This window comes from Bos indicus, chromosome 14, assembly GCF_029378745.1.
Source record: "Bos indicus isolate NIAB-ARS_2022 breed Sahiwal x Tharparkar chromosome 14, NIAB-ARS_B.indTharparkar_mat_pri_1.0, whole genome shotgun sequence".
Classification (NCBI taxonomy): domain Eukaryota; kingdom Metazoa; phylum Chordata; class Mammalia; order Artiodactyla; family Bovidae; genus Bos; species Bos indicus.
Window position 1 is genome coordinate 8452546 of NC_091773.1, and position 12209 is coordinate 8464754.

General features: G+C 48.0%; 1 protein-coding gene across 1 annotated transcript in view; it reads right to left on the minus strand.

Moving 5' to 3' along the window:
* Window positions 1-12209, minus strand: part of TG (thyroglobulin) — a 235968-nt gene that overhangs the window by 121626 nt on the left and 102133 nt on the right. The window contains exon 36 of the mRNA XM_019974011.2: window positions 1703-1837. Coding sequence (XP_019829570.2) covers window positions 1703-1837 — 135 coding nt within the window. The remainder of the gene's footprint in view (window positions 1-1702; window positions 1838-12209) is intronic.

Consider the following 12209-nt stretch of genomic DNA (forward strand, 5'->3'; position numbering starts at 1 on the left):
CCTTCAGGGTCAGCCCAAAGTCACAGTTTCTCAAAGCATAAGCCAGCTAGACATCCTTCATCCAATCACCCTTCATGAATCTATACACCCACTTATGCATCATCCATTCATCTACCCACTTACGCAGGCATACATACACACAAAAACTCACTCCTTCATTTTAGCACCTGGCACAGGGCTAGAATCTTGGAATAAAACACTGGTGGTGGGGGGGGACTCAACTCTCCCATCAAACTATTTTCCACACAACAATCGGGGTTTTCTTTGGTTATTTATCCACAAATGTGCTCTTGTCATTTTTCTGTTTAAAGCATGGCTTTAACATGGCTCCCCACTGGCCTCAGAATTAAGTCATACAAGACAAGGCTGTTCATGCTCTAGCCCACGCCTTCCTCTTCAGCCTCATCTCCCTCTGCCTCCTGCCTCATCACACTCACCATGTTCCATCAAGGGTTATGTCCTTTCCCATGTAAACCAGGTTCTGTCCTAGACAGTTTAAATGATTCATGGCATTAGGATATTTAGTCCTAAGAACAGCCATGAAAATAATGACGTTTCATTCAATTGAGCAAGCTGTGCATTGCCTAAAGCCCTTATTCATAGCCTAATCTCTGCGTTGTGGTACCACCCAGAGTTGTACAGTGTACAACCTATACAACTGCACAAGGCAGCCTTGTCTGTAATTTGTGCATGTTGTTTTCCAGCCTTGTAGAGGAGGAGATCCATGGAATCTCAAAATTGCAGAAGCATGAATGGTCTTCCCTTCTAGCTCAGCTGGTAAAGAATCTGCCTACAATGAAGAACTGGGTTTGATCCCTGGGTTGAGAAGATCCCTTGGAGAAGGGAAAGGCTATCCACTCCAGTATTCTGGCCTGGAGAATTCCATGAACTGTAAGGTCCATGGGGTCACAAAGAATCAGACACAACTGAGCGACTTTCAACTCTCACAAATGTTATCTAATCTTGATCTCTTTCATAAAGTCAAGTCTTTGTAGAACCTTCCTATCAGGTTGTCACCTAGCTTTTGTTTACATACCAGTGACCCAAACCCTCTAAAGGAACTAGGCATCTGTGGACAGCTTTGCCTATTAGAAAGTTCTCTGTATAGCACTGAAAAATGCTGAGGGCAGGAGGAGAAGAGGGAGACAGAGGGTGAGATGGTTGGATGGCATCATCCACTCAGTGGACATGAGTTTGAGCAAACTCCGAGAGATAGTGAAGGTCAGGGAAGCCTGGCGTGCTGCAGCTCATGAGGTCGCAGAGTCAGACACGACTGAGCAACTGAACAACCACAACACTGGTCTTCACTTTGCCCCATGAACTTGGCCAGAACAATATCTTTCTTCACTGTCATGACCACCCACCTGCCATCTAAGGACAGCCATCACAGCCTCCACCCATCTCCTCCATCTCAGACTAACCTCCTAGATCCTTCCTCTGACCTGGCTCAGAGTTGCTCATTTTCTGTCTGGCTTAGCCTCTTGGAGACCTTGGCCATGGGTCAACTCTGCAGGAGGATGAGGAGACTACAGAGGAGAGCCCAGCCAGGGTTCCTCCCCCAGGTGACATCCTTCTGGCCAGGCACCCCAGGTGATCTTGGGGTCTCCTATGTGTTTCTGAGGTCAGAATCTTCAGCAGCACTTGTGTGAGAGGACCCTCATCCCAATTCACCCCCTATCTAGAGGGTGAACATTCCCCTTACCCCACAAGCAGCGGTCTCGGGCTGCAGAGAAGTTCCCCACGGCAGCGGTGCTGATGTGGGCAACGTCAAAGTTCCTGATGGATGGATCAACAATCACTGAAGAGAGGGCCAGGGACTGCCATGAGTCCAGAGCGACTGGAAGGGAAAGAAGGGGACTGTCAGTGGGGCGTCACATGATGTACCCAAAGGGCGCCCTAGGGCTTCCTCTGGGGGTCTCCATTCTCGTGTGACCCACTCCTTTATCCATCTCTCCATTCTATAACAATTTTGTCAATGATTTCTATGAGCCAAACTCCAAATTTCTATGTGCTCAAGCCTGGGAATACAGAGGTTAAAAATCAAAACAAACGAACCAACAAAAGCATGGGCATTTCTACTGAGCAGCTTACAGGAGAATGGGGGAGAATGTGAAAGGGTAAGAAAAACATCACAGTACAGTTGTTATGGGCTTCGCTGGTGGCTCAGATGGTAAGGAATCCACCTGCCAATGCAGGAAACCCGGGTTTGATCCCTGGGTAGGGAAGAGTCCCTGGAGAAGGCAATGGCAACACACTCCAGTATACTTTCCTGGAGAATCCCATGGACAGAGGAGCCTGGAGAGCTACAGTCCATGGGGTCACAAAGAGTGAGACACGAATGAGTGACCAACACACACACACGGTTGTTATAATGCAAAAATCAGAATAATGCCAGCAACCATGATAATACTAGGCTCATGGCACAGTGGGGAAGAATCTGCCTGCCAGTGCAGGAGATGCAAGAGAGTAGGGTTTGATGCCTGGGCCGGGAAGATGCCCTGGCAATGGGAATGGCTGCCCACTGAAGTATTCTTGCCTGCAGAAACGTGTGGACAAAGGAGCCTGACAGGGCCCAAGGGATCACAAGAGTGGGACATGGCTGAGCACACACAGAGCTGCTCATACGGCTCTTTGTGACGCATTGTGTAGGCTGCCTTCAGGGCCAAGGCGCTCATTTCCCCAAGTGCTGGGAAGCTGGGGAAAGCTCTCATTTCCCCAAGTGGTTGGGGCTGCTGGCTGAGTCCCTTCCTAGGAATTACCTAGGACTAGGCCAGCCGCCTCCCTCCCTTCATCCCCAAACTAGTCCAGGTGGATCTCCAAAGTTCCCGTTCTCTGGCCCCAAGATGGGACAACCCCCAGGGGCCAACTCAGCTTCACAGCTCACTGAGGCGTCCATGGGGCCAGGATTTGGTTTGCATCCACGTTCTGCCTCACCTCCAGCCCAATTCTGCCTTACATGTGTTGCTCCCAAGAGCACTGTGCACTAAACTTTCTGTGTGCAACTCTATCTTGGAGTCTTTCCTGGAAAACCCCAGCCAAGACCTCTTTAAAAGATGAAGACAATTCGCCCCGTCCTCCCCTCCCCCTGCTGTACCCAGAAGTCCATTCTCTACATCTGCGTCTCTATTCCTGCCCTGCAAATAGGTTCAACAGTACCATTCTCCTAGATTCCACATAGACACATGAACATGCAACATTTGTTTTTCTCTTTCTGACTTACTTCACTCTGTATGACAAAGTAGCCCTGACATATACACCCGACCATGTGTGAAATAGACAGCTAGTGGGAAGCTGCTGTACAGCACAGGGAGCTCATCTCGGTGCTCTGTGATGACCTAGAGGGGAGGGAGGGAGGCTCAAGAGGGAGGGCTTATATATGTACATGTAGTTGATGAGGATGAGATGGTTGGATGGCATCACCGGCTCAGTGCCAGCTGGATGGTGACAATGCCCAAGACAGAGCCTCTTGGCTCCAAGTCAGTGCTCCTTCGTGTCCCTCTGAGCCTCCCACAGGGTGAGCATCCTCTCCGGAAGACCATCCTCAGATAGGAAAAGGTTACTGTCTTTGTTAACGCCGTGCTCTCAGCTATATGAGGAAGCCTATTGCTTTTATGTCAAACCTGTCTTTGCCACCACAGTACTGAGGGTCACTAAAATTAGAATGGTAAATAGAGTAGCAAAACAATCAAGTACCACTACCCTTTTTTTTTTAATTAAAAAGAAAAAAAAGAAAGGAGAAAAAAAAGGAAAGGAAGGAAGGAAGAAAAGGAAGAAAGAGAAAAAAAGGTGTACTCAGAGAAGTGGCCAAATAATGCAAGCAGATCTCACGTGGATTCAGGAAGAGGAAGGTGAGACCCCCACACTCGTCCAGGGGCCGTGGGACCAGTCTCAGAATCTCGAACCACATATTTCTGAACTTGGGACCTGGTTTCCCTGCAGGAAACTAGGGATGTCATTTTCTTAAGCATCCTCCACGTGTTGCTATTTCCATGGTCAGTGCAAGTGGCATTTTTGCAACACGGCTGATCTGAGGCACATATTATTAGATGGTGAGTACAGGGAAATTTCAGAGAAACTTATGATGGGATTTCAGGGCTGAACCTACCAATTATGGTCTTAAAATGGAAGCTTTGGCTGCCCTCCACGTTTAGGTTGATGTCTAGGGGAAAGAGCTCTAATTAAAGGGTGACTGTCACTGCCAGAGTGAGAGCCAGCTCATCAGTGGCCATCCCAGGGCCTGGATCCAGCTCTCTGCCCCACCCGGCACCTGCCCCCATCCCCTGGCCCACAGGACCCCTGGATGAGTCATTGCTGCCATGTTGATTCCAACATCTGGGGTTCTATATGCACCTCGTGAAAACCTCTGACAGCAAGTGCCTTGTGAATGCAAAATCATAGTGAAGCATGAAAGCTGGGTAGTCTTGGTAGCATTTCATAAGAGTTCACTAATTTGTCAAGGACTCAGCAATACCACTGTCACTTAATATTCACGATAAACCATGCTGTGGGCACCATTATGTGCACATTTTACAGGCGAGCAAACAGATCCAGAAACACACTCAAAGAGCTTAGCCGACAAGCAGTGATGCTTGAGCTTGAGTCCAGCTCCTTCAGCTTCAGCATACACTGTTTACTCCAAGGGTTCTGGTTTATTCACCAGGTGAATGAGGCGGCGGTGGCTTTCAGACTCACCCAAAGAGATAGTCTCCCCTGAAATGCAGCCTCTGTGGTTTGTTGATTAGTTTTTTTCCTTTGTGTAAAATGTATTTTACACATCGCATTGCCAGCATCACTTATTTAAAAAATATAGTCATTGGAATTTGCTGGCGGTCCAGTGCTTAGGACTCAGTGCTTTCGCTGCCATGGCCCCGGTTCAACTCCTGGTTGGGGAACTAAGATCCTGCAAGCTGCCCAGTGTGGCCAAGAAAGAAAGATTTGGAGTGGAAAGGAAAGGACAGTTCCCAGAGGGGCTGAGGAGGCAGAATTGACAGGATGGGGTAAGGGAGAAGGTGATGAAGACCATGGGATTTTTGGGTTGGGCAACAGAGCGTGCAGTGGAAAACGTCCATGAGGAAAGAAGGAACGCAGCGTGGGGGCACAGAGCAGGACGGAGGGTGAGGCCAGCGATGGGTTCACTCGGGGACGTGCTGGGCTCATAAAACCCCGAAATGCTGCTGTTTCCGAATGTCACTGTGTTCGGCAGCAGGCTTCAGTGCCGGGCACGTGGGCTGGGTCCACTGTGCTAATGGCCTCACTGAGGAGTCCCAGGGCCAGAGGCGGGAGGGGAGGCGTTGATAGAGTCCCCCTGGCAGAAAGCCAGGGATCCTGGGACAAGGCTGGCGTGGAGGGATCAGGAGAAGGCAGAAGGAATTTTTTGAAACTTCTGGGTAATTTGATTATGTCTTCCTGCACACCACACTGTTGCTGAGGTGTGGCGGGGCTGAGGGTAGGGGGCAGCATGACCTGCAACTTTAGGTAGGGCAGGCCTCGGTGTGATACCAGGGCCTTTCCATTCCCTTCCAGGCAGCATTATTCCATTTTCATGTCAACTACGCTTAAATCACTAGACTAAAATACATTTGAAAATTTCCGCCAGTATATGGAAAACTGTATTTCATTCCCTTCGCTTCCTCCCTCCCTTCCTTCCTCTTTTCTTGCTTTCCTGTCTTCCTGCCTTCCTTTATCCCTTTCCAGACAGACGTCAGTTAAAGAAGGAAATGTTTGATTTTGATGTTAAGGTTCAAACAGAGTAATTTCAGGTGTTAAAAATAGCCACAACAAAACAAACGCCAACATAACTGGAGACCTGTGTTGAGACAGAGGGAGCAGGTCTGTCCCTTGCTGACTGCGTTAGCAAGGGCAAGCGTCGCTCTGGCCTTCACCTCTCAAAACGAGGGCGAGGAGCCTTTCAATGATTTTTAATCAGATCCAAGTGCAGAAATGTCAAGCCAGTTGCGAATGCCTGACCTCACCAACGTTCAAATAATCACAGACCCATTTGTTAAATGAAAAGACTGATGGGATTTTCTTAAGAATCACCAAGAATGGAGAAAAAAATTAGAAACTCTAAAGCACTGAAAAGAAGCCAGGATTCATACTGTTTTTCTTGCAATCAAGAACCAAGAATTCCTTTCTGCTCCTCAACACTTATCAATGCTGGATATGGGAAAAGCTTGAGGAAATATTAGAGCTGGTTTTCATGCCCAGGCTGGCTGGCTGGGGGAAAACATCAACGTTTTGAAGTCTTTCAGACAGGAAAAGGCTTTCAGACAGGAAAACCATTTCAGGCATCAGCAATCCTCTGTGACCTTGGCATAAACAGAAGGTAACAGGCTTGTTGACACTGCTGTCACAGTTTTATGGCCACGAGCTCTAGCTGAAGATACTCGTGTGCTATCATTTTAAGATGGGACCACTGCTCAGACATCCTCATTTCTTACCAGACACCGTCTTTCAAGTGAAAACCACATCACGTTGGGCTATTTTTACCCTCATTAGCGCATAAAAAAAAAAAAACAAAAACAACCTAGATGTTCCTTTGATAACAGAAAGAAAAAAGACACCCCTTGTTATTTTGCAATCATCTGCAAGATGAAAATGGGACAGGAGCTAACTATCCATCTCGCATATCTTCAAAGAGAAATGCCTGACATTTAAAGCAGACCCTACTGGACCCATTCTAACATTTATAACACTATAAAAGTATCCAGAGACATATTTACCTCTGTTCAGCCCCTAAATACCTACTTTTCAGCTCCCCAGGAGGCATGTTTTCATCTTTGACTTTGCACTTCCAGAGCTTAGCAGAGGGATGGCGCTGAGTACTGTGGTAGAACTGTGTCCCACCCCCACTCCAAGATTCACACTTCAAATTCATCCTAACCCCACGCACCTCTGAATGGGACGCCATTTGAAGACAGGGCTTTTACAGAGGTAATTTAGTTAAAATAAGGTCATCAGTGTTTGCTGTGCTAAGTCGCTTCAGTCGTGTCCAACTGTTTGCGACCCTATGGATGGTAGCCCACCAGGCTCCTCTGTCCACGGGATTCTCAAGGCAAGAATACTGCAGTGGGTTGCCATGCCTTCCTCCAGGGGTTCTTCCAAACCCAGGGATCAAACCCAGGTCTCTCACATCTACCTGCCCTGGCAGGTGGGTTCTTTACCACTAGTGCCTCCAGGGAAGCCCTGGTCCCTAATCCAAAGAGACTGGGGTCTTCATGAAAAGGGGAAATTAAGTCCTAGAAGTGGGCAGTAAAGGAAAATGATAAGCAGACATAGGGAGAAGACTGCCATCAACAAGCCAAGGAGAGGGTTCTGGAATAGATTCTTCCCTCATGGCCATCAGAAGGGACCCACCCTGCAGGCACCTTGACCTTGGACGTCCAGCCTCCAGAACTGGGAGAGACTAATTTTCTATTGTTTAAGCCCCCAGTTAGTGGTATTTTGTTACATGCTGCTGCTGCTGCTGCTAAGTCGCTTCAGTCGTGTCCGACTCTGAGCGACCCCATAGACGGCCTCCTACCAGGCTCCTCTGTCTCTGGGATTCTCCAGGCAAGAACACCGGAGTGGGTTGCCATTTCCTTCTCCAATGCATGGAAGTGAAAAGTGAAAGTGAAGTCACTCAGTCATGTCCAACTCTTAGCGACCCCATGGATTGCAGCCCACCAGGCTCCTCTATTCATGGGATTTTCCAGGCAAGAGTACTGGAGTGGGGTGCCATTGCCTTCTCTGATTTTGTTACATAGCCTGAACTAATACAGTGAGTGAATATTCAGCAAAAATGTCCATTCCTTGATTCACAGTGAGCTTGCTGTGCTCCCTGTTGCACAGAAATGCTGAGCCTAGTGATAATTCTTATCATGTCATATTACAATGGCTAATGTTTCTTAAGCAGTTCCTATTTGCCAGACACATTGTGATGTGCTACGTGTCGTTTCACTTAATTTACACACAGCTGTGTGCGTGACTGTTCTGGTCACCACTGCATGCATGTTTTAAGGCAGGACCACTCTGGGGACACTCTGCCTGCCCCAGTCCCAAGCTCTGCCCACTGCTAGCTCTGATTTAGGGTAAACTGCACTCTGTAAACTGGAATAGTCTGGCCACTCGATGTCACCTGAGTCAGGGCTTCCCATATGCTGAGGGTCAGAGTTTGCTCTTGATCCTTCCAGTCTCTCGGGGTTGGGCGAGGTGGGTGGTGTGGAGGCTGCTGGGCCAGTGCACCACCTGGTCTTCCCAGTGGCATGTCATTGCACCCAATGTGTGTCATGGCACGAGAAGTCAGTGAGCCTTGGACACGTGGGGAGGGTGGGGGCTGAATGGATTGATGCCTGCAAACTCCTTGGCACAGGAGAGTGCTCCGTAACATCTACTAAAGATTCACCCCTGTGTGCTGGCCTCCAAAGCCTGAGCTTCTACCGCTGTGCTGTGTTGCTGAATGCACGAGGGTGTACATGTTGTCACTTGTATTAATACAACAAGGCATTTTCAGCCAAAATACGAGCATTAACAGTACTAGCAGGACTGCTGCCACCTCTTTACATTCCTGGTCAAGCCTATCACACAGTAAGGTGTAGGTTATGTGGCCTGGGAGGACCAGAGAAGACCCGCTCAGATGATTCGGGGACTGGGAGGAAGGATGGAGAAGAAAGCACACATTCAGGCTAGAGCAGGGCCAGCAAGACTTTTCTGTCAGAAGCCAGACAGTGAATGTTTTAAGCTCTGCTGGCCCATGTTCGTCCTCTGCTGCATACTATCTGTATGTTACACATCCATTCTCAGATTAGAGGTTCTGTACAGACTGCACGCTGTGGTTCGCCACCACTGGTCTAGAAGGCAGAGACAGAAGGGCCATGGGTTCAGTCACTGTGCACCATGATGGGTGGAGGGTCTACATTCTGGGAACCAAAAACTCAACAGGAAAGTTGACAGGGAGTTTCTGTACTTTTTCCAGGAATAAGGAGTCATCTGGGGAATGCCATCTGGAAGGTAAAATATTGTAATTTTAATGGCAACCTACTCCAGTGTTCTTGCCTGGAGAATCCCAGGGACGGCAGAGCCTGGTGGGCTGCTGTCTATGGGGTCGCATAGAGTCGGACACGACTGAAGCAACTTAGCAGCAGCAGCAGCATGACATGTTGATAACTGCCCTTCCTTCCTAACTTGGCGTGTTAAAGTCCTTTTACAAAATGACAGATTCGTTTCGTTTGGGTTTTTTGGTGGTTCCTATTTGGTAGAAGGAAAAGTTAGCAAACATGAGCTGCCCTCCAATTCGAGGATAGAATCCAAGCCTAAATCAACATGGTCTTACCCTACTTCTGAACCAGGCTCCTGTGGCTCCCAGCTCTCTGAAACCATCTCCCTGCTGTCACAGCAAACCCCTGATCTTGTCTCATCCTTCCCTATCCACTGTGTCCTGGAAACAAGGGTTCCTACTATACAGTTCCCTGTCTTCATTTTGGGTTATAGTCTTCTGCTATGGAACCTTCTAGTATTTCTCTCATCCCCAACTAGGGATGTCTGGTCATTCCCCCACATTCTTCCAATTCTTTGCCAGCTATTATTTTTGCCAAGATAATTTCCATCTTCACCCTAGCTACTGCTAAAGTGACTTTATCATTTATGGGTAAAGCAGATGGGCCATTTCACATTCTGGTCTCAGTCTCTTGACCTCTTCAAACACAGAAAATGGTATCTGCACTCACCCCAGCCAAGCATCTCCACAGCCAAACTCTGCCAGGGCACTGAGCTCCATTGCAATGCCAATGCCATTCATTCAAAGTGCCACCTGCTGCTACATCCCACAGCCCTCCCTTCTTCCGGAATTTTCATACTTTATTCCATTAAAATCAGCTCTTTCATTTCACTATGATTTCTACTCTCTAACTCCCTCCAGGTTATCCATCTTCACTGGCTTCTCACAAACCAAGACCTCTCATTGCTTGGTCCAGCATTTCAGCTTCCCTTCTACCAGTGCTCTCCACCCTCTTCCCTTCCATTGGATTAATCCCATGGGCCTGCTTCCTCTGCACCTTGTCTCGACCTGAGCACAGCTACAGAAATACCCACAGACAGACTGGCGCCTTTACAGGTGTTGAGTCTTCAGCCTCCACTGCACTCTCCATGCAGCCTCATGCTGCTGTCCTGTCTCCTCCGTTCTCCTCAGGCCCAGGCATCGCCATGACCCTTGCACTCTCACGAGACGCCTGATCTCTTGCCTCCCAGAGAAAAAGTGACCATTATCGGCATCGGCTCTAACTCCCTGCCCCCCTTCTGCTCTCTGTGAAGCCTCCCATCTTTCCCTCGTTGTTTCTCCTAAGAGAAAGGGTGGCTGTTTGAAGCCAGTTGGACATCCACCTCCAATTTCTCCCCTCTGTGCCCCCATCTCCTACACACCCACTCCCACCTCTCCTACACGCCTCACCTACTCTCAACACTGACACTTCATGCTTTGCGTGAAAACACACCCACATTTCTCTACTATGAAACCAACCCATCACCTTAGGTTTCTTAACTTGGGGTCTGGGTTTCAGGGAGTCGCTTGCATGAAAACACATGCAAAATTTGGTACCTATGGAGGATACATTCCAATACTTTATTATGGGTGATTCATGACATAAAAATGTTTGGTTACCAACGAATGTTCCACAATTCTTTTTTTAGCTGTCAATCTCATTCTCTCTTTGACTTCAGAGCCAAGATTTTTTGGAAAGTCTGTAGTTTCCATTTTTGTCAAATCACTACTATGCAGTTTCTTCCCTCTTCACCAGCGAAATTTGCAAAGGGCCCTTCATGACTAATCCAGTGAATATGCACAGTCTCCATCTTCCTTGAAGGTACTGACCACAGGGCCCTCCCCTGGTTTCCATGACTCCACACACCCTGCAGCTCCTTTTGGCTCCTCTTCTGGTTTCTCTTCTACTCTTCCCTTAAAGACCGCAGTTCCTTGGGGGTCTGTCCCTGACCTTTGCTATTTACATTCTATATACTCTCCAAGGGTGATCTCATGACCCCCCAAGGCTTAAAATACCACTGACATGCTAGTGATTATCAGAAGTATCTCCAGGACAGACCTTCACCCAAGCCTCATGCTGAGATATTCAGGACTCACTAGATACCTCCCTGAAGCATCCCAAACTCGGCATGTTGAAAGCTGGACACTGAAGTCTTATTTCTATCCCCACACTCTTTAACTCTTCCCCTCCTTGCATTATCTTTTTGAGAACTGGTAGTATGCAGGTCAGAAAGCAACAGTTAGAACTGGACATGGAACAACAGACTGGTTCCAAATAGGAAAAGGAGTACATCAAGGCTGTATATTGTCACCCTGCTTATTTAACTTATATGCAGAGTACATCATGAGAAATGCTGGGCTGGAAGAAACACAAGCTGGAATCAAGATTGCCGGGAGAAATACCAATAACCTCAGATAAGCAGATGACACCACCCTTATGGCAGAAAGTGAAGAGGAACTAAAAAGCCTCTTGATGAAAGTGAAAGTGGAGAGTGAAAAAGTTGGCTTAAAGCTCAGCATTCAGAAAACGAAGATCATGGCATCCGGTCCCATCACTTCATGGGAAATAGACAGGGAGACAGTGGAAACAGTGTCAGACTTTATTTTTGGGGGGCTCCAAAATCACTACAGATGGTGACTGCAGCCATGAAATTTAAAGACGCTTACTCCTTGGAAGGAAAGTTATGACCAACCTAGATAGCATATTCAAAAGCAGAGACATTACTTTGCCAACAAAGGTCCATCTAGTCAAGGCTATGGTTTTTCCAGTGGTCATGTATGGATGTGAGAGTTGGACTGTGAAGAAGGCTGAGTGCCGAAGAATTGATGCTTTTGAACTGTGGTGTTGGAGAAGACTCTTGAGTCCCTTGGATTGCAAGGAGATCCAATCAGTCCATTCTGAAGGAGATCAGCCCTGGGATTTCTTTGGAAGGAATGATGCTAAAGCTGAAACTCCAGTACTTTGGCCACCTCATGCAAAGAGCTGACTCACTGGAAAAGACCCTGATGCTGGGAGGGATTGGGGGCAGGAGGAGAAGGGGACGACAGAGGATGAGACGGCTAGATGGCATCACTGACTCGATGGACGTGAGTCTGGGTGAACTCCTGGAGTTGGTGATGGACAGGGAGGCCTGGCGTGCTGCGATTCATGGGGTCGCAAAGAGTCGGACACGACTGAGCAACTGAACTGAACTGA